Source organism: Vicugna pacos, chromosome 29, assembly GCF_048564905.1.
Source record: "Vicugna pacos chromosome 29, VicPac4, whole genome shotgun sequence".
NCBI classification, from domain to species: Eukaryota; Metazoa; Chordata; class Mammalia; order Artiodactyla; family Camelidae; genus Vicugna; species Vicugna pacos.
The window spans coordinates 24,721,583-24,749,302 of record NC_133015.1 but is presented as its reverse complement, the minus strand read 5'-3'; the positions used below and the strand labels follow the sequence as shown (position 1 = coordinate 24,749,302).

General features: G+C 44.1%; 1 protein-coding gene across 4 annotated transcripts in view; it reads right to left on the bottom strand.

Moving 5' to 3' along the window:
- Positions 1–22,009, bottom strand: part of RB1CC1 (RB1 inducible coiled-coil 1) — a 51,982-nt gene extending 29,973 nt beyond the window's left edge. For 2 of the 4 annotated variants that reach the window (XM_072951986.1, XM_072951988.1), the window contains exons 1-6: positions 21,832–22,009; positions 7,496–7,610; positions 6,479–6,600; positions 5,376–5,502; positions 5,080–5,250; positions 500–702 (exon numbers count right to left, since the gene is read on the bottom strand). In XM_072951986.1, the coding sequence (XP_072808087.1) occupies positions 500–702; positions 5,080–5,250; positions 5,376–5,502; positions 6,479–6,549 (572 nt within the window). In that variant the 5' untranslated portion in view covers positions 6,550–6,600; positions 7,496–7,610; positions 21,832–22,009. Of the gene's footprint in view, positions 1–499; positions 703–5,079; positions 5,251–5,375; positions 5,503–6,478; positions 6,601–7,495; positions 7,611–21,380; positions 21,401–21,831 lie in introns of those variants that run through there. The other 2 variants (XM_072951987.1, XM_072951989.1) reach the window with 2 other exon arrangements.
- Positions 22,010–27,720: the final 5,711 nt, after the last annotated feature.

Genomic DNA, 27,720 nt, shown 5'->3' with positions numbered 1-27,720 from the left:
TCCCTTCCTCCCCGAGATGTGTCCCATTGTCAACTTAAGGCCAAAATGTTCTAAATATTCATACCACAAAATAGAGAAACTTGAAATAATAAGGTTTACTTCATTAAATAAGAAGAAAAGAACATGCTACTTCCCTCTAATTCAAATTGAATAAAAAATAAATTTAAAAAGAACCAAAAGTGCACAAAACACTGAAACTGTACATATACATACAACAAAAATTCTTGGGTTCCTAAATGACTTCAAAAGTATTCTGAACCTTTTACATAAAGAATACAGAAGTCAGGCATGTGGTAGACGTGAAATACGTGGAGGATAAAACTGACCATACTTTCTAAATTTTACAGTCCATATAAGTCATCATAAAAGCCTGAAAAACATGAACTTCAGTTATAATAAATACAGGGCCTATTAGAAGTGAAATTACCATTACTAAACCGGATAAACTACAAAGGTGTTTACACAAACGTCTTATTATCCATTTTAATGGCAAACATACTGAGTAAGTTTTAACTTGATGTCTTCTATGGATTGCAGATAATTTGAATAAATACTTTCAAATTTGAAAAGTAGCTTTTGGTAGGAATTTGAGCAATCCTCCAGATTGGCCATGATTGCAGCCCAGCCCTGGTGCTGCAGGTGCTCATCGTGGACCAGACCTTCACAGAACGAGCAGAGTTTCTTGGCAACTTCATACATTTCCTGCATTGGAAGACAAGAAACAAACAGTGAAAGAAGGTAATGTCTGTGTGCACGTCCACACACGGGCACTCACACACACACACGAACGTGCTCTGAGCACATTCCGAGGGAAGCTCTGCTGAAGGAACTTTTTAGTGACCGTTCCTGTCTTCGCTGTGACAACACGGAGAAGCTCACCCCTGCTGGGCGTCCACACAGCTGGAGTGTCCACCCCACTAGGGCGTCCACACTGCTAGGGTGTCCACACAGGACAATTCAGCAAAAACTGTGAAACACAAAGCTCTGAACTTTCTACCATGGAATGAATGCCACGTGGCAATGACTACAGACCACTAACACACGCAGTTACACGAATGAGTCTCAGGAACACAGTGCTGAGTCCAAGAGGCCAGACACACAACAAAAAAAGCCATTCTGGGGGTCAGGACACTGGTTAACTTTATGGAAGAGGAATAACGGGTACTGAAAGGGGGAAAGCATGAAGTAGGGCGATATCATATTTTAAAATTTGTGCTCACTTTGTGAAAATGCACTAAAAATGAACGTATTATGATTTGTGCATTTTCAAACATGTATCAAGAAACAAAAATCCATTATTAATTTTACTGACAGTAAAGATAACAGTGCAAGTCACATAACAAGCAGCCAGGCAGCCTGACTCCAGAGCGTGCTCCAGACGGCAGGCCCTCAGGGCCTCTCAGTCCTCACACGACGGGCGGCCGGGCCTGCGGGCCCTGTTCAGGCTGCAGCGGCTCTGGGTGTGGGTTAAAACCTGAGGACACACTCTCCCTCCACTTCCCATTCTTCTTTATCGTCACTTTCTCAGCGATTCCTGGACAGGGATTCTTTCAAGGGAACTCCAAGTCCATTTTATGTAACACAAATAAAACAAAAAATCAAAACTCCCCCCACTGCCCAAAAGCAAAAATGCCTCATCATGGCAATTAACTGTGATTAATTCAGCTCGTGAACACAGATAGATAGGAAGTAGCATGTGACCATGAATGTTAAGAATGATAGTAAGAATCCACCTTGTGCGCCAACTCCAGCGGCGCACACACAACGGGCATGTCACAGGGATGGCTGACTAGCGGGGCCACACAAGGATGACATGCAAACTCGCAAAGCGTTCCATGTTTTGAATATACGTGTGTGTGTGTGTGTGTGTGTGTGTGTGTGTGTGTCTGTCTCTCTGAAGTGTGTGTGTGTGTGTGTGTGTGTGTCTGTCTCTCTGAAGTGTGTGTGTGTGTGTGTGTGTCTGTCTGTCTCTCTGAAGCACCATGCTGCACTCCAAAGAGTCACACAACACTGTAAATCGACCATACTTCAATTTAAAAAAAAAAAAGTATCTCTTCATTTGATTATGTTTTATGTCCTGGAACAGAATTTTACAGACTTTTGTTGTTGCTGCTATTGAGAATGCAATACATTTTTCATTTCTTTTCCCAAAACAGGGCCAATACAGAGAAATCTGAATAATGTCGATATATTTATCACACACCCAGTCAACCTTACAATTCCTTCCAAAGGGTTTTTATTAAATTCTCTTGAATTTTCCAAGTATGCAATCATAACACCTAAAATGGATGTTTTTCACTTCTTTTCCATTAATTTCATCACTTACTTGATTTTTTAATTTTAGTACATTTCCCAGAAGTTCCAAAAGAATACTGAACAGATTTTCTCTGATTTATGCAAATGACTCTAGCTTTGCACTGACTTGAAATCTCATTACTTTTTTATACTTGGTCAAGTCTGCATTACATTTATTCTGTTCCCTTCTAGGGTTATTGAATTTATTAGGAACAGCGGCCAAATTCTAACAAATGTCTCTTTTGGACAACATTAATATGACCCTATATGTTTTTACCTGTGAAGTATTCATGATTAAGGCAATTAATTATATTAATACATTCCCAAATACTGAGCCATTCTTGCATCCCAAAAACATCTGCTTTTTTGCTATTAATATATTCTTTTGATACTCTTCTGGGGTTTTAGCCATAAAAAAAGTATATTCTGTATTTTCAGATTCGGAGTATTAAATCTAGTCCACAAGATTTTTCTTGATTATGAAAGAGATGTATTGAAATCTCCCTCTGAAAAATTACTGTGGTAAAATACTCATAAACCCTACCATTTTAACCTGTCTGTGGGTGTACAGTTCAGTCCTGTGGACTCATTTGCACCGCTGTGACCATCCCCACCGTCCATCTCCAGAACTGTTATCACCCGAACTGGAACTCAGCATCCATCACGCAAGAACCCAACAGCCCCTCCCTGTGCAGCCCCTGGTAACATCTACTCTGCTCTGCTCTATTCTAGGTGCCTCGTATGCTGTTTGTCCTTTCGTGTTTGGCTTACTTTACTCAGCACACTGTCTTCCAGGTTCCTCCACGCTGTAGCTCATATCAGGATTTCCTTCCTGTTTAAGGCTGACTGATAGCCCGCTGTATGAATATACCACATTTTGTTTATTTATTCACTGGACATTTGAGCTGTTTCCACCATTTGGCTATAATTAATAATGCTGCTATGAACACTGATGTACATCATTATATTAAAAGTTCTCCTGAAATTATTATCTTTGACAGGCAAATACAGATTCAGCTTACCTTTTTCCTCAATTAAATCTTTCAGTATTAATTTCACTCTGTTCTGTTTAATGCTTTAACATCCACTTCGTCACATCCTGATACCACCCCCTTTTCCTGTCTTGGCCTCTAGTTCTGTGCGTACCTTTCTTTCCATACTGTAGCAACCTGTTTTACCAGGATTTCTTGTGATGGTGTGGTTCCTTTTTTAAAATCATACCAAAAAGTTTCTTTAAGTAAGGGAAAAGTTGGCTAAATTACTTAGTAACCAATACGATGGGCTGTATTAACCTCACTGTTTCATGTTCAGTGTTCACTTTACTATTTCTGTTGTATCCTACGCAGATGTGTGCTAATCCAGTGAAGTCAGTGTTCCTTTCCGTCCTAGCTCTTCTCTGCTACTCAGCACACCCTCTTCTCTTTCCTGCTTGTCTTAATCTGTGACTGGATGGACCCGTCACCATTCTGTAACTTGCCACCTGGCATCATCACTACAAACTGCGCAGATTGTTTATTTCTAGACTAATCCTCTTTCTCATTTCATCTATTTGATTTTTAAATCTTTCTATCAAGTTTTATTTCTTCTTCTGGTTTCTCACTCTAATCATGTAACAGTTATATACCCTATCAGGTTATCCTACTGGTAATTTTTGTATCTAATGTTACACTTTGCTATTAGCATGTGGTGTTTATATTTCAACTAAATCAAAACTATTACCTTTAAATGGCATGCAATAGTGCAGCCTGTCTTTATTAGTTTTATTAGTTTATTATAGACCCATAATCAGAAAATAAATCTAAAGGATTATATTATATAAATTCAACTTACAGAATTTGTTTTTTAAAAAATAGTTTTGCCTTCTAAAAAACATTTCCAGACTCTAATGCTTATTAAAGATATTCCAGAAAGGTAAGTTTATTCTCTTTTTATGTTGTATCCCAGGTGCAAAATGGGATAGCTTCACTAATGTACATAATACATTAAAACAAACTGCTAACAGACTTCTTTCAAAAGCAAATATTAATACTTTATAATAGTTTATTTTAACAATTTGTTTATTTTTATAAAAGGTAAATACTCCATTTAGTTAATTCTAAAGGATGATTTTTTTTCATGGCTGAAAGCAAACTGTGTCCTACTACCGACAGCTTACAGCCAGCATCACAGCACAGCGCTTGCAAGTCAAACCAAACAAACAAAAAACAAACGACTGTGAACAACCCATGAGAACTGCACACGGCAACCAAGAGGTATGTACTAGGAAGAGGCTGGGTTCTTCCCCAGACCTCAGCATGGGAGAAAGGGTCGTGATTTTAAAGAGTTATTTGGGCTCTCTCTGCAATGTCCACCTACTCTATCTAACGTAGGTACTTTACTGACTAAAGGTTGCTCTGAAGTCATTATCTGCACATCATCTAGGAAAGAGGGTGACAAATCGCATCTAAGACAGCCTGTCCACTCTAAAGATGCCGTCATCGTCTGCAGTGTACACCAACAAAGCAGGCACCTGAAACTTAAAACCCAGACACAGTAACCAGAAAACATTTTTTCAAAAAGTTTGTTATTTTTCATGTTTTTGGCATGCTTCTTCTATAATTTAGACTACTTTGCTATTTAGATTTAAATGCTTTTAGAGCAATAGATGGTTCAGACCATTCACCAATGCCTAATAAGCTCATGGCCCCAAAAAAATTACCGAGTGTATGAATTCAACATTATTTTGTTAAATACAGCAATTTTACAATTTCAACTATACTAGGTATAAATAAATATTACAATTACCACCGCAAGTTGTGTCCTTGAAGCAACAGTGTGAAAAACTGCAGGCATCATAAGGGACTCTTCAACTTTTATTTCCATGTCATTTTCTGTTGAAAAGGTAGTTTTAGGAATAGCAGGTAGACGTTCAGATAAGATCATTTCTTTGTTAAAAAGAAAAATTGGATTTGTGTCCTACAGAAGTAAAAATGCAAGAAAGAAAAAAAAACTGAGGTAAAATGTTGTAACTGCTGAACATGCACACAGCCCTCAATGTACAAATCGGATCAGTGACCCAGTTCCCGACGCCCCCCACCTACCGTCCCCGCGCTGTAGGTGCACACCCTCCGGTCTGCAGCCATGCACTCTCCGCCGTTGACCACCAGCACCTGGTGCTGAATAGCGATCTTGTACTTGCTGTGGATGGCATGCTTCAGGTCGGCCACACTTTTCAAACAAAGGGGGGTAAGTTGGTTATTTACATTTGCCCAACGACAAACCTTCTTATTACTAAAGTAGCACTATGCAAAAATACCTGACAGATAAATGAATTTCACTCTAAAGTTTTTCCTCCAAAGAGTAGTAAAAACTATCAGCTGCTTGTTCCTGGAATTGGATTCCATAATCAAGTAAGCAATTTTAAATAAATAAAAGGTCAATAAATCACCCCTGTGCCACATCTAGAAGTCAATCTACGAGATACAGGCAGTAGAAACATTTATTTTTGTAATCTTTATATAACGTAGCAAAAGAATATGCTCGAGTTAGCGTCAGGTCTATTAAAATCTTCAGAACAGAGGATGTGTGTTAAAATCTCCAGATCGCATTACACAAAATACATTAAGTCTGTATCACATGAAAACTGCTTCCTTTTTCTATTCTTTCAAAAAAGTTATTCCTTTACAGGTCAACCTGTGTTTTATTAAAAACTAGAACTTTCAAGAAAATAATTTTATGATCCCATTAAAAAATAAAATTCCAAATTTTATTCTATCATTAACAAACAAACCAAACACTACTGACTTTATTCATATAAAGTAATAAAAACAATGACAAAAAACACAGGCCTGGTGCAGGCTGGTTTATACCGCTAGCAACAGACCCTCTGCAGTGTCCTGTGGAGCCGAGAACAGCAATCAGCTACGAAAACTTACTTCTGTTTGACTGCCGTGGTTTGAAACCAGCTTGTTTATTATGAACAATACATTCATGTCAACAGAACGAAGCACAACTTAATGCATTCAACGTTAGCGTTTTAGGAAAGATGACAACTGCACGTGTAACACGCTGGGGATCAAAGCTCTAAGGCTCGCTGCACTACCACTCTTCCCTAAAGGAGTCATTTCCTCAAACTCAAACAGTTCTTTAACTCTTTACACACCCAAAATGCAAAACTGATGCGAATCAATGAAAGAGAGCTCACGTTTGCACTGTAAGTTCAGTGTCAAATGTCAGGGTAGTTCCAGTGTTAACCAGAAACACATACAACTTCATGATGGCTTCTCTGGATTCTGTGAGCTTGCACCTCACACTCTGATACGGTCACTACAGGAAACAGACAAGGAGCGTGGTCAGTGCACAAACACAAGCACCAGCGCAGATGTGCTCACGCGAGACCGAGCACAGCTGCACCGCAGCAACCACACACGCCAGGCAAGGTTCTGGCGGCCACGCTGGCCAGCTGTGCGACTCAGTGAACTCGGTGCTTAAAAAGCAGTCACACACAGGAGTGAGACCGCTGGAAAGCGTGACTGCTACCTTCAAAACTGTTCTGAGGAAGAGAGAGACCAGTGGTCAGAACAGGTCTGTGCGTTTTTCACTGTTCTCACGCACCGCCCCCCCAAGTTAAGAACATAGATTTAAAAAATCTAACACCAACATTTCTTCCTTCACTTCTTCCTTGTAACAATAAACAACGGTCTTAAGGTTAAAACTTACTAACAGCAAATAGGAAAAGTTACTGCTTGCAATTAGAAGGGAAAGAGTTAGCCCCTGGTCCTTCCACCGGGTGCCCCTCAATCTGGGGTCCACCTCCACAGTCAAAAACGCTCCACACAAGAAACTGCCCTGACAGTTAATCACTCCATGGAACAGCAGAAAGGGCACAGGTCTGGAAATCAGAATGTTTCAAACAACTGTGCCACTAACTAGTGGTCCAGGTCAAAACCCCCTCTATAAAATAAAGCGATAGATTTCAAGAGCTAGCATTTTACTTTTAACAACTGGAGGTATAAATCCCCCAAATTAATTTAAGTGATGAAAGACAAACTTCCAGAAACTAGTAGTTATCTTTCTTTATGCTCTTTGCATATGAGCTTTAGAGGAGAATTATGAGGGAAGAAGGAAAGAGCAAAAAAGGTTTTAAAATTAATGTTTCCAATCACCATTTTAAATGCATTAGATCAAGATCTCTGTTATAAAGGTAGGAACTGTGACTTACCGTCAGGCACTGTGAAAGAGATTACCACTTTCCTTAAAACGCAGATTAAAAGTGGCTTATGTTTGTTTTGCTTGATATTGGCAACTGAATGGCATTACTGGTGAAACTCAGTGAACTGGAAAAGAAAGATTTCTGGATTATTATTGAGAGAAATAATTCAACGTGACAACAAAAATGTTAGCAGTCTCTTCAGTTTAATGTTAACTTCTGCAAGAGTAATCTCTTCTCAGTCTCTCTTCCTACCTGCATATTCACTGAACCACAAGCATGTGACCTTGACCTAACCATTCCATTAAAAAGACATCAAACAAAAGTCCCCAAAGAACTCCCCAACACAGCCAAACTCCGCAGCCATTCTCAGTCCTTAGAATGTTACGGTCCCGTTACTTCTACATGATCTTGGCCAAGCCACTTAAAGGTTTCAGCGTCATCTTTTGTAAAACAGGGAAAAAATGGCACCTGCAGCAGAGAGCCCCTCCTTCCAGGTATCCCCTCTCTAGTGAACCTCGACCCCCTGGATGTGGGTGGGGCCTGTGATCTGTCTTTAGTCACTGAAACACAGCAGAGGTGATGGAATGTCACTTCTGTGACCGCTATTCAAGACTAACTTCCCTCTTGCCAGCCCTGATGGAGTAACTGTCATGTGGATAGGCCCACGTGGGTGGCAAGGAACTCATGCTAGCCTCTGGCCAACAGCCAGCAAGAAGCTGAGGGCCTCAGTCCAGCAACCTGCCAGGAACTGAATCGACAACCACAGCGAGCTTGGAAGCAGATCATGCTGAATCTCCGACAAGCCCCACCCACGGCTGAAACCTTCACAGCAGCCTTCTCAGAGACCCTCGCCAAGCCACACCCACAAACCCAAAATAACACATCTGTGTTGTTTTAAACAGTTCAGACTGTGGTAGGTCCACACTCGACAGGTGATCCAGCGCCCAACATCCAAGGGGCAGTACCAGAACTGGGCGAGAAAAGAGGCCCCGTGGTGCTCGGCAGATACAAGCCCCTTCCCGGGCTCTCCCTCCTCGGTCAGCTCTCCGGGGGTCTCGCCCTCCCTGCTCACTGTCCTGCTCCGGGGGCTGCAGCGAGGCCCTGCTGACCACCACACCCGCCCAAACACCTCTCCAGACCGAGGTCTCTATCCGGCCCCTCCCAAAGCTCCTCTGCATCTGAACAACTCCCTGCTCCCGTGTGCTTCTCTTTGCTGAAGGACCTTCGTGCAGCCCGTCTCTCAGGTGCTATCCCAGATTCGCCGTCTTCCTCACCCCCGGTCAGTTCAACGCACCGCTTACTGATGGCCTATCCCTGTTCCTCCTGCTACGGCTTTCAGTCAAGCCCTCGCTGTCCCTGAACTTCCACTACGGCTTCTCAACCTGCTCCGTCTCCTCCGCCCCTCACCATCCTCCTCCCTCCCTGACATCACCCTCGAAGGGACCATTCTACATGCCAGGCGGGCCACGATGTTCTGCTCCCTGAAACCAGCCAATCAGGATCATGATGACTTTTCTGGTAGTGGCCACCACTCATGAGTATTTATTATATTCCAGGCGACTGTTCTAAACCCTTTATTAAATAAAATGCTTTCATCTGATCCTCATAAGAAACCTTTACGGTAAACAGTATCATCCTCATTTCAGAGATAAGGAAACTAAGGATCAAGGGCCTGAGTAATGTCACAGGCTGAGTGAGGACTCGAACCCGGACAGTCCGATGCCAGCTTCTCGCGCCTTTACCATGGAGATGACACCCAGCAAAACCGCAGGCGCCACATGGCTTCTCCCCTCCTCCGTAACGCCCACCCCGCCCTCCCCAACCTCCCACCGCGTGACTCCCTGAACGAACACACTGCTTCAAGTCTGAGCCTCGCAGGCCTGTTCCCCACCTGGACCCCCCTTCCCCGGCCCTCCCTCCACCAGCCCCTCTCAGGTCTAAGGGCACAGCCCCACCAGGAGCCCTGCTGCCCGACTCCACTGCACTTCTCCGCTGCGCACTTCATAGCTCCCACCTCCACTGAACAGCAGGCTTCTTTAAAGCAAGGACCACGCATTCCTGGGAACTAGCTCCAAAATGCTTTCTAACTAAAATGAATAACCCAGCAGAGGATTATTCTATGTCCTTGTGAAGAGTGCTAAGAAGTCACACCGTGACATTCGCCACAGCTGCTTCTGCCTGTTCCCAGCGTCGTCATCTCCATCACATCCGCCACCAGCACACAGGACGCCACCACGGCCCACGGGCGACTCAGGCCCCCACAACACAGCCCCGACGGCTCTGCCCCACAACCTAACTTACACCGCGCTGGCCTGCCCTACACCAGCATCCCGTGTCTGTCGTGGCCCACAGCACATCCCGTCACCCCCTACCACGGCCACGGCCCTGGGGGCCCTGCATGGACGTCAGCCTGAGGGCTGCCCCAGCCATGGGTCCTGAGGAGACAGCACATAAAATGCTCGTTGCCAGCACTTCCGGAGGGATCAGTCACGTGCCAGTCTGCTTCACCAATGTCTCACAACAGGTGAGACATCCACATTATTAACATCTCCCTTTGCAGATGAGGAAGAAGATTCAGAGGTTACTCAACTTGCCTGAAGACAGCAACTTAGTAAATCAAAATTCCGGGGGCTTGAAACCAGGTCAATTTATAACATTAATTCAATAAAAACATCACTGTGAGAACCCAGTACAACCTAGGGATTTTCTCAGCTTTGGGAATAAAAGAGGAAACAATGTGATGAAATTACTATCACCTTCTCTCACGAAGCTCACATGCCAGCGGGCAAAGTGAAAATTTTACATCTGAACACAAACTCCATGATACCTACTCTCAGAAAGAACAGCAAAGAAAGCTTTCATCTCAAGTAGAGCAGTTCCCAAACACACACCCGCACTTTCCTGCTTCACTCTTTACAGACACGCACACTGCTGGGACACCCGGCATCCGTATGACCTCCAGGGACAGCCAGAGCCTGCAGGTCCGCCACAGGGCGGTCACAGGTGAGGAAGCCCCATGCAACCCTGGACGCTAAGGACTCAGGGAGGCTCCCCAGGGGTCCGTGCTGTGGCGCATGCCGGCCACGGGGAGGCAGTGCTGCCCTCCCTGACCCCACAGAGGGACCCGAGCGCTGCACCTGCAGCCCTGCCAGGCCCCCCTCCCTGCATATCTTCCTTCGTCTGCTAGAGTTTGACTTGTAGCCTCCCACTACAATAACACTGTAATCATAAGTATAGCGCCTTCCTCAATTCTGTGAGCTTTCCTAGTGAATTTAACTCAAAGGTAATTTTGGGAACCCTGGACTCTGCAGTCAGTTGGTCTGAAGTGAGGGGGTCCTGGACAACACCAAACTTGTGGCTGGTGCTCCCGGTGGGAGTGGACTTGTGGGGGCTGTTCCATCTCAGTCCAGAGTGGACTAAAACCCCTGCACACCCACATGTGTTTTCCCCAAAGAAGCTCTAGAGAAGTGGCTGATTCCAAAACGTACCCAGCGTGTAAGCCTGGAACACCTCAACGTGATAGAAAAGCTGGGAAGCCGCCACAGACTAACGAGACAGCGTCAGAAGGGCAAAGAGGTCAACCTAGAGAGGCTTCACTAAGCTAGGACAGTTTGGGCATCAACGGAATGATGGCAAATAGTTAAGTGTTCATAACGTTACCCAAAAAAGAAAGAAGAAACACCCAGTGAGCTGGGGCAGCAACCTAGTGTCAAAGCTGGGGAGGGAAGGACATACATGCATCTCCTGGCGCACCGACCTTGGGGAAAACCAACACTTGCTGAAGGAATGGCCTCTTCTGCAGACAAACTCCAGCTAACACTACAGACAGAACACAGAAGATGACCATTTTGCAATGAAGTAACAGATCTAGACAACCATGAACTGTCACAATGAGGATAAGTGCGACGTGAGAGGGGCTGACAGACATGAACACACTGACCGCCTATCACTCTTCTACTGACAGTGTCTCTGCGCGTCTCCGCTGGACACGAGCACAACCCCGCCCTAAAGGACCGCTGCTCCCGCTCCGTGCAAAAAATGAACCAAAATCTACCTAAGCCTCTACATCCACCTACAGTTCCCAGTTTATACACAACAAGGAGTCACAGAGGAAAAAAGTCAACAATATTATAAGAAAACCACCAACTAAGTCAGAAATGAGCATTCTATAGGACAATGACCTAGTTTCTTCAACAAATGGCTTCAAAAAGACAAGGGAGAAAGAATTCTACCTACTAACGGAGATGTAAGAGGTAAAATAACCACATGTAATGTGTGCACCTGTCTGGATCCTGAAATCAAAGAAACCACTGTAAAAAGACATACTTGAAATAAGTGTGGAAATCTAAATATGGACTAGGTATTAGATTATACTTAAGAATCACTATTCCTCTTTTTTCGATAATGGTATTTTAGTTATAAAATAATTCTAAAAATTAGTTCTAAAAAATTCATGTGTAAAATAATATTTGAAATGTTTTAAAACATTCCAGCAGAAACAAATGAAAGACGGAAGGACGTGAGGCAGGGAAGGGAGAGGTCAGCTGAGGTCAGCTGGGCAGGGGACAGATAAGACGAGCAAGACACCGATCCACCATTAAAGCACAAAGGATGCACAGACTGGTTTCACTGTTACACTCTCTCTAGTTTTGTGTATGCTTGCAAATTTCCATGATAAAATATTACAAAAATCATCATAATTATTTTAATAATCCTATTTAGCATTCAAATATTATAGGTGGGACTCTACTATAAATAATTATGACCTTTCTGAAAAACAGCTGGCATTGATGGGGCAGGTAACTAAAACGTCAACAAACTCACGCCTCTCATCTCAAAGGGAGAGAGAACATCCTCCTTGCAGAGCTGCTGCAGGACCAGAGCAGTAAGAGAGGGGAGCGAGGGGTGCACACAGCTGAAGCAAGACTGGCCCTGAGTGAGCTCCTGGAACAACATGACAGTTACACCCGCCTGTACAGGGGCTGCGTGCACCCCAGCAGTGATGAGCCCACCTCCCTCCACTCATGCTGGACACAAATTTAACCTCCCCCATACCTACTGGTCATCCTTTCTCACGAGGATGGATACAAGTCATTGAAACACTTCTGGAGCAGTCTTCTGCTGCGGTTAAGACAGAGCTAAGAAATTTTCTTTTCCATAATTTCTCAAAGACAATCTTTATCCCACTGTGAAGTAGGTCTGGCCCGGGTACACCATGTCAGCTCTCAGCATATCATCTTTGCAGCCAATGCATGAAAATGAGCAAATTATACAAATAATGTCTGTACATAAGGGCTCTGTGACCACCGCGTCCATGGCAGGGCACAAACATTACGCTCCACTAAATAAAGGGACAGTAACAATTGCTAATAAAATGAAATCCTAGCTCCCGTACGTCAGCACGTATGTGCAGATATGGACGCACCCAACTTCCATGTTGCACGAACACCGCGTCAACAGAAAGTATCGATGACAGCCAAGGCACTCCTACTCTCAAACCGCACTCAGACGTGAAAAAGCAAATTACTTGTGAGTTAAGAGTTCCCGGGCCTGTCACTACGCTGAGAGGGAAGATGACCTGGAGGACACCCACAGCGCCAACCTCCTCAAGACCCACACGGCAAGGTCTGTGCATATGGAAACCGGCAGCAAGCAGTCAATGCACCAGGGCGCCAGGACCCTCCTACGTGAATGCGGGGCCCCAGTGCCAAGCGAGGGGCACCATCCAGATCCCCACTTGGCCATCAGCTACAGCCCCTCAGAAAACTGCGCGATTCAACTTCTCGCTTCTTTACCCTAGCTCCTACTAGACTAGAGCCTTTAAAAAAATCTACTTCTATCTTGAGCTGTTATTTCAACCTTGTATCACTAATTTTTAGGTGGTCAGGTCACAGCAATGTTAAGTTTGGTATGGAAAGATTTTATTTCTACATTTAATTTTTCATAATTTGCATATTGGACACAATAAGGGATGGAAATAAGAATCTGTGTGTGAGCAAAGTAAAAGCTCTGGTCGGATTCTAACTCAAGTATGGGTTATAAAATTAACTGCTCTAAATGGGTAACAGAACGAACAAAATGTATTTATTCATGCTACTATTCTGAGTTCTTTTAAAAGAAATGTCATAAGACCTATATAAAGGCCAATTCTGTGTAATCTAAATCAAAGTCATAAAATTTTTCTGAATTACATCTTCTCCAGCCAATCCAGGAGCCACATGGTTTTACTGTCAAGTAAGTAACTGGACTTAAAAAAAAAATTCCCATCACTGCACGTCCATCTAAATTCCCACTCCCTAACCTGTGAAGCGGGGTATTAGTAATACCTGCCTCACACAGCTTTCGTGGAAAACAAGTTAAATAATCCGTGCAAAAGAGCCTATTTATTAGCACAATGCCAACTTCTCAGTAAATACTCCAAAACGTTGCCGAGGGACAGGAAATATCTCTGTGACATAACACAAAGTACTCAAGAGGGCCTGTTAAGTGAGTAGACTCTCACGTGCGAAACTCTCCAGGAGACTAAGTAAACGACAAAGTGGCGTTCAAACAGTAACTGAGAGCGATCACTTCCAAGGAGCTAATTGTTGGCAGTTTCTTTATTAGCCAACATATTCCAAGGCTGCTTATCTAAACAAAACAATAACAATCATCTCTACCTTAAATATATCTTCCTCTTCGTAAAAGGCTCCGGGGCTATTTGACCTGGGCCAGGGAGTACTTATTCACATGTGACAGCTAAACCACGCAGACTACCGTCGCTAACACCCAAGAGGTTAGTATCCACCCAAATCCACCACGGAGGACACCATCCACTACGCAATCTGCAGTCTTATTTTAATGTCCCTTCAACTCGTCCACAAACTAAAAACGCTGGACGGCATCTACTCAACCATCCAAGTCCCTTGAACCAACACTCTAGCACCGCCCTTCTGAGCCTCACTGCACATGGCTGGGGGCACCTGAAGCGACCTCCTGAAGAAAGACAGTAAGCCACCACCTTTCGTGCCTTTACTTGTGTCATTTCACTGCCCTCGTTTTGTAAACAAAGTGCACTTTACAGTTGGTAAGTACCTGCAACTGTAAAGTACAAGCACAGAAGGGGGAGCACGTGCTTAGCACGTATGAGGTCCTGGGCTCAGTCCCCAGTGTCTCCTCTAAAAATAAATAAGCCTAATTACCTAACCCCCCCAAAAGAGTACAAGCACAGAAGTTAACCACCATTGAAGGAGTTACAAGCTAAGTTTTTAAGTTTCATGTAAAATACAAGCCTAGTTCATAACATACTACTACTTTCCACCAGTCAAGATTTTCTAAAATCTGGCATGCTCATTCTATATATAAACTTTTCTTAATCTCCTCAAAATGAAATCACTTAGTATTACATGACTTAATACAAAGCAATTTTAAATTAAAAACAAAGGGTTAGTAACTCACCCACTGACACAAGATTTTCTTAAAATTATGTGGCCCTTTGTGTAAACACTGTCTTTACTTTCTGTCCATTGAGAATACAACTTTAAAGAGTCTGCTACACACATACTGAGACACCGTAGGAAAGAACATTTATCAAAACATGTCAAACATACTATCACAGTAATTACAACTAGGATTCCGGCCCATTAACATACAGAACAGAACAGATTCAAGCATATCTTTAAATGCACACACACAGATGCACAATAGAATCTCAAATTGGGAGAATGCATAAATTGTCCAAACAAAGTATTCTAATAAATGGTTATCTATAGCATGCAGAAAAACAAGGTCTACATAAATACCATTTTTACACTTCAGATTACTACTAATGATTAAAATGAATAAAACACTGACAAGGCAACAGTGGGCACTCTGGCACAGTTTTGACAAGAATATAAATTGGTCCAACTTTTAAGGAGATTTAATCTGGCAATATGCACCAAAATTCAAAATGTGCAAACCAGCAATTCTACATCTTGAGATGTACTGGAAGCAAATAACCAGACAAGTATACAAAGGGACATATCCAATGATTTCTGTTACACCATTATTAACACTGAAAACCAGAAAAATGACCCTCCGAGGTGCCAGTCAAATAAATCATGGTGCAACTATTTAATGTGACTTCATTCAGACATCTTAAAATGTTCACTAGACCTACAGCTACCAATGCGTGATATATCTATTACTTAACTAATAAGTAAAGCCAGTTATAGAATACAGCCTGTGATCTGTTTGTGGATTTTATGCTTATCTTATTAGCTAATGCTGAGGGATTTACATGTATTAGCATTAAAAAATGTAAAGAGCACTAAAAAAACGGTCTAGAACAGTTTAACACCAATGTTTTTAACAAAGGCTAACTCTGGATGCAGGACTTCCTCTATGGTCTCTAAAAATCACATTTACAATCTGGGGTTAAAAATACTTATTCCCATTTTGAAAAAGAAAAAAAGACAACACTTCTATGCATTGCAAAGAAATACAGGACCTGCCAATGCTGTCCTAGAAGAACTGGTCCAGATAAGAGACAAGACAACCCACCCCACCTGCTGGTCCCAGGCTGCCCCCACCTGGGGGCTCCAGCAGAGCCCCACCTCTCCACTTCGCACAGTTCCCACCCTAGACAGTCACTCAAATTTCATTCTCCAATTACGGTCTTGGTATACCCATAAGAGGGAGAAGAGAACTGTGAAAAGAACATGAGACTTGGAATCAGAAGATGTACATTCAAGTCCTGTCCCCACTATGGACTGTGTGACCCTGAAGGACCTCAACTAACCTAAATTATTTTGATATAGAAAGGAAGGAGACTTCCCAACTCACGGAACAGCATTCAAACCAAGGGCAGTACAGTCACAAGTTCGTGTTATTAACCCCCCCAGCTCCCGTCCTCAGCTCAGGACTAGCACCTGACCGCTGCCAAGCATTTCCAGCCAGAAATCATACTGCACCTCCACCTCAACAAGTAAATTTCAATCCAGTACTCTGCCTTAATAAAACAACAAAAACCCAACCCAAAACAAACCAACAAAAGCTATTCCCTAGCTTCTTCCATGAACAAAATTACCCTTGTTACCCAAGACTTCAGTTACTTCTGTCTAAGTCCTATTCCTTTTCCCTTTATCATCCAACCCCTCATTTTCCAATGACACAACCTTTATTTTAGAGCCTGGAAACTTCTCCATCCTGTTCCAGCCCTTCCTGACCACAGCCACCAAAGAGAAACACCCCAGGCGAGCTGCTTCGCCTCCTGGACCCTCACCATTGCCAAAGCAGGTTACAAGTCAGCGGCCCCCACGCTGTTCCCTTCCCTGCAGCTCCGTCTCCCGTGACCTCCGTTAGGACCCGGTTCAGCACTGGACAGTCTCACTTAACTTCAGCATCTGCCTGCCCTTTAAAGGTGTGAGTCTGCCAACTCTGGCAGAAAGCTCGATTAGCATTAAAATGGCAGATTCTGGAGCAGAGTTACCTGCAACTGAAGTCACCTCTCCCACTGAGCCTCAGACACCTCCACACATCAGCTCACCATCTAGGATGGAAATGATCCCTTCCGCAGAGTGGACGGGGATGGAGAGGGGGAGGACAGCAATCATGTATTTCAGATTACTTTGTGGCGCAAGGAGTACAATAAAAGCTTTAAAGATGGTGGCAATTATTAATGAATCTCCGACATTCAAGGACGCCCTAAGGAAGCCCAGTTTCTCTTTCTAAAAGTATCTCCAACTACTCCCCCACACGAAACCTACACTCCCAACTTTACATAGTCTTCCCAGATAAAATACCTGCCCCCATTTCTGCTTATCTGAATTTTACTCAACCAAGTGTGGTCAAAAGGCCCTTCTGAGTCCAATTAGCCCTTCTGGGAAGTCTCCCCTAATCACAGGTGGGGATCTTAACTAGCTATGAAGTGGTGTGAATTATCCTATGTGGGGGGAAATAATCTCACATCGAGAAAGGACATCTGTTCCGCCAAGATCCTTTTGGGATGCAGTCAGCTGTAAATGAGGGGGAAAGGAGAGGTGTATTTTCTAAAATACTGATTCCACTGCATTTATTCCCAGACATACAGGCGTTATAACTGTACATCCAAACCCCTCAAAACAAGAAAGCATCTCCCACACTCATAAAAAAACACTATCATTTATCATTGGGATCAATCTGCAATGTCCTCTGAGAGAGCACCCCTACAAGGATCTGGTCAGTCATTCCAGCTTACTGTCAACAGGTCTAATCCATTCAAAACTTGGAATCCGCCTCCTTACATGGGGAGAACAAAGGGAAAACCCTAGAACACAACTTCTGACCAATACTGGACACCCGACATAAGCCACACACCGTGCCAGGTGCAGGAGTACAAGAACCCTCAAGGTGCTTTTCAGTCTAGTAGAACACATGGAGGATGCTGGACAAGGCGGGCCAAAAGCTTCACAGAGAAAGAAGGATTAGGAAAAATTCTGTCTGACTTGCAATTCTGCAGTGTAATTTGTAATCACCAAGGGGCCACTGCTGCCTCAATGAAAACAGCACGTTCTCCACAAATGGGGTGTCCAGGTCACCAGGGACTGAACACTGGGCTTCAGCCTCTCCAGATCAGACTTATTCCCATCTGATCCTGCCCTTTCTCTGCCAAGAAGAAAAGAAAAAGAGAAGAGTAGGTCAGCCATCTCCTTCACATTCTCCAAGGGAAGCTTTCCATCAAGGTTGGGGGTCCTAAACGAACGCCCTGTCTGCACCACACAAGGCGAGGATGGCCGCACAGAAGCACTCCCAACAGCCTGGAGCAGGTCCCTGAGGGATTCCCATGGACACAGAAGCACGTGCGGTCTGTGCACAGCGTCGTCTCTCAAAAATGAGAGACTGTCAAGTGGACCTGCAACTTGATTGAGCTGAATAATACAGCAACATGAGGACCTTTCCATATCAGTACATACAGATGGATCACACGCTGTGGTGTCCAGTCAAAGACACTGCATAAAGCGCGTGACTTAAAGATAATTTGGAATTGGAAATATTAGTAAATAGTCTAAAAAACTTGTCCCAATAGAGAACATCATTAGACTTTACTCTTAATGAATTTTAAAAATTTCATATATATGTCATTTGATAGCTTTTCCTTAACAGAAACTCAGAATAGCCGTTAAATGAGCTTAGGGCAGTCTACTACAAAATAGCTCTCCAGCCTCCACGGGCCAAGCCCGGAAGCCACACTCACTTCTCCCGCATTACCCTCCCAGTTAAGACGCTACATCCAGGGCTGTGCATGGCACGATTTTTATGGGGCAGCAACATCAAGCTATGACACTTTCTTTAAATGTGAATTCTGTTTTTTTAAACTCTAACTTCTCACATAATAGTATCTACAGCAAAGATCTTCTAGGTCTATGCTTCATTTTATATGAGATACTGAGAGTAAGAAATGAAACCAAAATTATCTTTACAGCAAACATTGAATCAGCTTCATTATGTTAAACCAAGACTATATGTAAACATATAGCAACATCAAAAAAGGATGCGCACATCTAGAATAATGGCCAAAGCAGCCATGGAAATACTAACAGTATTGTACTCATTTGACTAGTATTTCAACAGATATTCTGGACAGTTACTAACCAATCATATGCAGCATATGAAGGAAAAAATGATATGGATAGTCCTAAACTAGTAACTAAAAAGGAGGGGGGGGGCTTGTCCACAATTATTTTCACCTGTTAGGACAATTACAAGGCAATAAAATATGACAACTCAACAGAGAGCAAAGTCACAGTGGCAGGGATGGGAGTGTCACTCCATAATCCGCAGGGCACCCACTCTACAGCTATGAAAGCAGCGACTAACCAGTGGAATGAAGGTGCCTGGAGGTGCTCAAGAACTGCACCTACACAGAGTAATTTAACAGAACGTAACTTCACTGAGGGTCAGAAAGAAAAGCTGTCCTCTCAGGGCTCTGCACAGGAGTCCTGACAACAGACAAATCAGGTTTACTAGGTCCACGACAGTGAAAGCACCAGAGTAATGTAATAACTAGAATTATATACTTCTAATTATTACGGAGAGACTGCAAGTACAGAATCTTCGAGCCCTCCGCAATCTGCTTCCCTAGCACTGTGTCTATTTCAGCATCTTCAAGCAGGCTGCATTTGCAATTTATCTTCCTTAAAATTTCCAGTGTTTCACCATTTTCTACAACTGTCTATACAAAGCTTTACATATAAAGCTCCTCTTGTTCACTCTTCACGTCACTGGAACTAAAACTGGGTCTTCCTGGGGTTTAACATTTCATGAAAAAAACAAATGAATCTAGCTCCAAGTTGCTTTCCAGCTTCGCTGGGTTCACTGCACAAACCTCTGTGCTTTGCACAGGTGGGGTTAGAGCACATCAGTTCTTACTGAGAGCCCCCCAAACCTGAAAACCCGTAGAGCCCCGCTACCACCACAGCCTTCTCCTCCAGCTCCCGCTCCCCGTGCCTGCCCTGGCCCGTCTCAGTGATCTTTTCACTTTTGCTGGCATGTGCCAAGTCCTCGGAGCCTTTTTATTTACTATTCCTTCAGCCAGTGTTCTTTCCCCAGAGTCACACAGCTGGCTTTCTCACGTCTCTTAGATCTTTCCTTCAGATATCCAATAATGCTTAAACGATAGGTAATTGCATTCAGGACTTCAATTTCCTTTCTTTTATAAGCCAAAAGTCATATGGCATACATTTTTATATTCCTTGCAGTAACTGGTTCAATGGTCTGCCTTGGTAAGTAAATAACTACGAATGAGTGTGTGTGGAAAGGGGCTGCTAGATTTTCACTTGAGTTTCTTGAACCAGTATTTCCTGTATACAAAAGGCTTACTGGGGTTATAGAATAGCATTACCCCAATGAGACAATCTTACTACCCATTACTTTTTATAAACACAACCATAAGTTACATATATCTGCAAAGTAGAGCATATGGCAGGTGTTCAAACATTTGCTGAATGCATGACAATTTAAAGACAGTCTCCAAATTAGAGGACAAATAAAAGCTCCTCTCAAGCTTACATAATAAAAATTTCAGTTCAAAAGTGTGGCTTTTCAAAACCAGAGGTCTAGTGGCCTACACCCTTTCTGACTTAACGAATTTCATTTGCTAAAAGTCAATCTGTCATGTATTCCGACCTTGTGTTTGTTAGCAAGGGCCAGAAAAATGTTCTCAGAGAGGAGTCAACTTCCCGTCTTCCCTGTCATCCTAACATCACGACGTAAGAATTAGGCCACCAACCAACCCTAACTTTGACTAACATAAAAGATTCAAAATAGATCAAACAAAATTACCTAAAAAAAAAAAAAGTCGCCTGAGTCCATATTCAACTTCCATCAACAGGCATTGACCAACACAAACACCAACACAAAACATTCCTTTTACAAAACTCCACCTAGATTTTGAACACAACATACACCAACATACACACTAAAATGTTGCTAAGAAAACGTGTTCATTCAGGCCATGTTCTGTTACATCACCAACAAAGGAAAAAGATCTTCACACACCCCCTCCCCAAGCAAGGGTCTGCTTACAGATCAAGTAAGCCCCAAATCAAACCAGCCACTTTCCTCAGTGGTCCTCTGCTTCTCAGTAGTAATGTCAGAAGTGGAAGGACCCTCTTTGAATCAAGTATCGAAACATCATAACGAGATTCTTCTACTGAAATTGAGCGGTCTCCTCCTAAGTCGCCAACCTTCCCAGCCCTGGGCTGAATCACGGGAGCACCCTCCACACACGAGAACCTACAAACTGTATGTACAGTAAGACGGCGAGCAAGCAGGCAGGCACACTCTCCTGCGGCCCAGATCGTGCTCTCGGCCCGGCGGGCCCGCGGCGACCACCCCCCGGCCTAGCGTCTCGCGGTAACGTGACTCGATCGACCGCGGGCACATCGGAGCTCACCGGCGCCCAGGCCCCCCGCCAGGCGGATCACCGCGCTCCAGCCATGGTGGAGAGCAGCCGATTACGAAACCAGAGCAGAAGCGGCGCACAGCCCCCGGGCGGGGGAAGGAACCACAGGCGTCCCCCAGGAGCCGCCGTGCCTCCCGCGGTCCTGCCGCCACCGGGGAAGCCGGGAGACCCGCACACACGGCGCGTCCCACACCCACCCGGGGGGCGGGCGGAGGCTGAGTCATCCCCGGAGTAACTTTATCCGGATCCTCGCACTCCGGGGCGGGACACAGCCGTGCCTCCGACCCTCGCGCTGGCAGGGCGGCCTCCGGGGCCGAGCCGGGCGGCGGCGGCGAGGACGCCGGGGCGGGCGGGCCCCTCGGCCCGGGCCGCTCCCTCAGGCCGGCGGGGGCGCCGGGGACCGGGACCGCACAGGCCCGCGCCCGCCGCGCCCGGGACTCACCGAGCGGCGCCTCCTCCTCCGCCGGCGGCAGCAGCAGGGCCCGCGGCACCCGGCACCATCTTCCGCCGCCGCCTCGTCCTCGGCGGCGGCTACCAACCGCCCATCGGCGCCGCCAACAGACACAGCCGCTGGCGCCGGTGCCCGCCCGGCCGCCACCTCCGGGCGGCGCGGACGCGGTCAGGCCCCTCGGCTCTGGGTGGGGGGCCGGGGGCCGGTGGAGGGCAGGCCGCGGCCGGGCAGAGCCGAGGGGCCGGGCGACGGGGACCCCGAGGCAGCGCCGAGGGCTCGGCAGGGCCGCGGACACGGCCGCCGCGGGTTTGTTATTGTCGACTCCGTTCCTTCCTCCGCGGGGCACGCCGGGAAACGGGCGGGGGAGGGGCGCCGCGGCCGCGCAGGGCGGCTCCGCGCAGGTCCGGAAGTCGGCGAGCTGCCGGAAGTCGGCGGGCTGCCGGGAAGGCTTGCGCCGGCTCCGCCTCAGGCGGCTTCCGGGCGGGCGACCTAGCTGTTCTCTCGTGACCCCGAGACTCGCTGCTGGCTGCCGTCCGGGCGCGACTGCCCCAAGGTGAGCTTGACGTTCCCCGCTGCAACGAGTGGGCCTGAGCTCGCCGACCCCGCCAACTCCCGGAGTAGCCTGGCGCGGGGTGCGGGGGAGGCAGCCGAGGGTCCGGGGCCTCCTCGTTGCCCCCGGGGCGCTCGCCGCGGGGCCAGGGCCTGTGAGGGGACCGGGTGCCGGGAGGGCTGCGTCCGGGCGGGGCTGCGGGCTGCTGACCGGCGTCCGGGTAGCTCCGCACCTGCGGGCGGCGCGCACCCTCAGGCCAGGTGAGGCACAGAGACGTCCGAAGGAGAAAGACCTAAAGCTCGGTCAGCTGGAAGTTGCAGGCGCCGCGACCGCCCACGTTCAGCCTGATGCTGAGCTCCCAGAGGGTTAGCACGAGGCCTCGAAGGGGTGGGGAGCGATTTCGGGGGGTCCTGATTCAGGGATGATGGTTGGCCACACGGCTTAAGTGTTACAGTCTGGTGAGCAGAATCTACGGGTAGAATAGTGTATGTGTCTAAACTCCCTGCTATATCCGGGAATATCTGGCGTGAATAAAAGCTTGGAGGTGCTACCGCTAACCGCTCAGTCCCTAAAGGGCTCTTGAGTTGTGTTTGCATAAAAATGGGTATTATCGCCGCTTTCAAGGGCACCCAAGCCGAACGAACACTACCGGGAAGCCAGGTCTGCTGTCCTTCATTTGTCATGGTGGGAACTGATTTAAAAAAAATTTTAAACAACTGGTAAGCATTACGGAGTTTCCGTTTCTATCACGGTGACCCAGTATCTGAAAGTTGTTTGAGAGAGCTTATAGGTGTTACCACTTTATTTGTTTTTAATTTCCCTTACTACACAGCCCAAAGAGGTCTTGTCTTGGGCATGTCACTTTAGTTTTTGTTGTTGTTTTTAAGCTGGACTTTTATTACGCCACCCCAACAAGATACAGCAGGGAAGTGAAATTTAAGAGGCTAAATTGTTATGCCTTGGGGGAAAGGTGTGAACGGGCAAAACTGAAGAAAGGAGCTGATTTTATTAGGCACAGCACGGTAATCAGCCCACAAAATAAGTGGTGAGAAGGGATTCAGCCAGGAAACTGGTCAGCGGAGCACAATATTAAGCCTGTAAAGAATGTCTTGGTGCTTGACCTTCCTCTGAGTTATCGGTGACATCATTACAAATGCAATACACCTTCGCATGTAAAAACATGACTGGAATATGCCAGTGATAATCTATTTAAAATTTTCTTTAATTGACGTATAGTCAGTTTACAATCTTGTGTTAATTTCAGGTGTACAACATAGCGATACGGTTATACGTATATATTCCTTTTCATAATCTTATGAAATGAGAATGTTTATATGAATGAATATATACTTATATTCTTATGAAATAACAATGTCTAAATAAATTGTTTTCAGTGGTGCTTGTCTGACTTCTTTCTTTGGGGAAAAAAGTTAATTCATTCTTCATCTTCTCCTAGTCACGGGCTCGAAGAAATGGCCAGAAATGATTGGGTCATGCCTTAAAGGTGTACACCTTCTCCAGAGTGTAAATGTTAAGAATTTTTATGCCTAGTGTGCTTTCCTAGTGATAAGTGAAACTGTCAAGATTAGTTTTATTATATTTATGTATATATCTAGGGAAAACACTATTACAGGTTCCCAATACTGCATGTGCCCATAATTATTCTCAACAAGTTACATTTTCCTTCAGACCAAGGATATTGAAAACCCTCTGTACTCTCCCTTGATAAATGAAAATAGGAACAAACAAGAAGTCCTTGTGCAACGTGACTTCTCAGCCAAGCTTCTTGATTGGAAGTCCTTGATCCAGTTTCATTTTTGTCCACTGTACTTTTCTTGCTAAAGTTGCAGGTTAATGGGAACCTTCCAATTAAAGCATTAAATGGACAATGCTGAGGCTTAATTTGAGCTTTCTAAACCATTTGCCATTTTACATTTTAGAATATATTTTTCCTTCTCCTTCCCTTTTGAAGTGTCTCCCTCTTTGCTCTTCAATGTGTCCTTTTATTTGATCCTCTTCCAAATTCTCAAGTAATTCTAATACAGATGTGAATGATGCAAATATAAGGTACTGTGGGAGCAGAGGCAAGAGACAGTCTTGTCCTCATCACATAATTGTTATTTTAAATTTAATAAACATTTTAGGTTCTTTGATTTCCCATGAGGGCAAAAGAAAGTGCTCTTTTTAGGAAGAGTATGTAGGGTCTACTACTCAGCACCCTGAGTGCTTCACTTCCAGTCAGTTCCAGTCTTTAAAAACCTGTTTTTCCTCCAGGTCTCAGCTTCAGTGTCACTTTCTCAGGGAGTCCTTCCCTAACATGCCTGTAGTTCCCCTACATCCTTGTGTTTTATCTTTCAGTATCTGTCTAACCTGCTGAAATGTAAGGCCTTATTTAAGAGAACTGTTTCCCCCATACTGAGCACTCCAACATCTGTTGATGTCCTACACTTTTTTCAGGCCCTCAATTTATACTTCAGCTCACCTCCCAACTCATCTGATACTCCATCTAAGATCTGATCATGCCTCTTACCTGCCTACAACCTTTACTGATGTTGTTTTGTATGTTAGATACAACTTAAACTTCTTAGCATATGAATCTCATTAGGTACCAACCCATCTCTCTAACCATATCTCCTGGCACTTTTCACCTTTACACATGATTTACATGAGTTTCCTCATCTAGAATGTTCTTCCCTCTCGTTCACCTTTCAAAGTCATCCCTTAAAACAGAGCTTGGACATTGGCCAACTTCCAGCTTCTAGACAATATAATGATCACTCACCTTTCTGCCACCTCTGCCCCATAATCACACAATTATAAATTGTTGTCGCCCCCATCTAAATCTATGACACCCTTAAGAAACTATGAATTACTCATTTTTAAGTTCCTAGAATTTTACAGAGAACTTGGCACATAGGTAGCAATTAATAAAATATTGAATGTAAATTCAGACAGGGGACCATTCAAAAATCATTGTAGTGACAAGTTTATGACATTAATCATTTAACCAGAATACATCAAGATATTGAGCATAGCCCAAACACAGCTTAATTTTGTTAACTGCCTGACTGGGGATTTCATTCCCACGTGCATTAGATATTTTCCAAACAACTTTGTGTCACTAAGCCTGATTTTTTTAGGTTATGTTCAAACAATCAGCAACCACAGCTGACATAATGACTATTCAAAGTATGAATCACAATCTTCCATATTTAAAGGTTAACCCCTTTACAAAGTCTCAGACTTTGTTTTTAAGATCATAGCTAATTTGATGTGTAAAATATGGTCACGTACTGCTTAGAGGCTTCGGGCATGTGATGATTAAGTTAATATGTCCAGTACTATTTACAGACCTGAAGCTGCCCAACGCGGTGTGTTGGTACACACGTGATTAATGATAATGATAGTTAACGTAGGGTGACTCTCTTCCAAGCTGGTGCAGCTTGATGAGCTAGTAACACTGTGTCAGTGCCACAACACCTACAAGAACATACTTACAGCATGCTTCATTTTCCAACAGATTTAAGCCAGTAGATTGAGACAAAATGTTTAGTCATTTTTCACACTGAGTTCTTCTCTTTTGTTATTTTGAAGAAGAGCTTAAAATGTCTAGAAGTAGAGCTGGAATATCTTAAAGCAGAAACTACTACTTCCTCAGATGCTCCATGTGTTTTTGTCAACCCTACCTGCCACCCATGCCCGCAAAACGCTTCTCCCAGTAGGTGTGCGTTCTCAGTGTGGTTTATTAAAAGGAGCACTGAAGTGGTGTCCAGTCCTGCCTCAGCCAGAGGCAGTTCCCTCGTAGTCAACTCTTTCTACTCTCCATTAAACTGTCTGCACTGCTCTTAAATCCCTAATCCCCAGCCCTTTCCAATTCCTCTCTCATTCTTGGTTATAGAAACTCTCAGAAAGAACTTCCTCCCCCTTCTGCCATAAAATCTGCAAACGCACCTGTACCCACAACTAGTCTCCCCGCCAGTCACTCTTGCGTCCCTTCTATTGAAGGTAGCCTTGGGCCCTTGACTCCATCCTTTCATCTCATTCAGTAATCCCGTGGGACCATTGGGTACGTGCTGAATCTAGTTCATATGTGAAATATTTTACAGAACTTAAATCATATCTTTTAAACTTGGAATTTACCCTTAATTGCTTATCGTTCTGCTTAAGACTAAAATTAATTAAGAAATAAAGCATTACATTAGCAGTGTGATTTAGTAGCTATCTAAGATACCTTTTGATGTTTCCATTTTATTAAAACTCACTTCACTGCTAGGCAGTTATTTACATGAAATGTCATATTGATCTGTTAACAAAAGATGAAGTTAAAACTTTCAGGCAGATATAAATAGAAAAATTGTTTTGCTGTTTGTTCCTCTAATATTTGTTATTTTTTAAGTTTTGACTGCCTTCATTATGTGACTTTCCAATAAAAATCTTCAGTCCTTTTCTGGTCATTATTATTTCATGATTGTTACTTAAACTAATTTTGTTGTATAGAAGAATGGAGCATTAGAAAGTTTTTCACTTTTGACCATCAAATATACTAGATATGTATCAGTGACAGGGCACAGGGCTTTACTTTTTAACATGCTCTGAAGGGAATTCTAATGCAGATGATGGCTTTGAGAAACAAAGGACTAAATTTCTAAAGAGCCTTACAGGCCTACACATCTCCCTTCTTTTAAACCGTAGTTGCCACCCTCTCCCTCAAAATGAATTAATCAGTTAAATCCTAATCCACTCACAACTTTGTTTCTTTGTACTGTTGAACAGTCTAATTTGAAGTCAGTTGTATTCTCAAATGTGCCCTGGTTTTTTTTTTTTTAAACAGATGTATATTGTTTCTATACAACTAGATTGTAAGGTTGTTGGCATTTAGGAGTCAGGAAACCTGAGATCTCATTTGGATTTGGAAAATCTATGATTTCACTTTACTCCTGTTAGAATGGTGTTGGCAGCACCTATTTTAGCTACTCACAATAATCTATAGGTTAGAATGAAAAACAGCGTGTAATTTACTGCAACTCAGATGTTTTGTGTGGTTCCTGAACAGTAATTATACAACGGCCACTGGATACATTTTGAAAAATCAGCACTATCAGTTCTTGAAATTAATGAAGTGTTTCTATGTATTTCAGCACACACATCTAATTACATTTAAAAACAAAATATTCCCAAAACTTCTTAATTTTACATCTTTCCTGTCACATCCATATCCCAGGCTTCTTACCTCTTCCCCTTTTCATAACTTTATACGCCTGAAGTTCTGGAAACCGACCAAAGAGATCTTTGTGTGAAATGCTTGTCTTTTCCTTTCTATATAAGGCTCC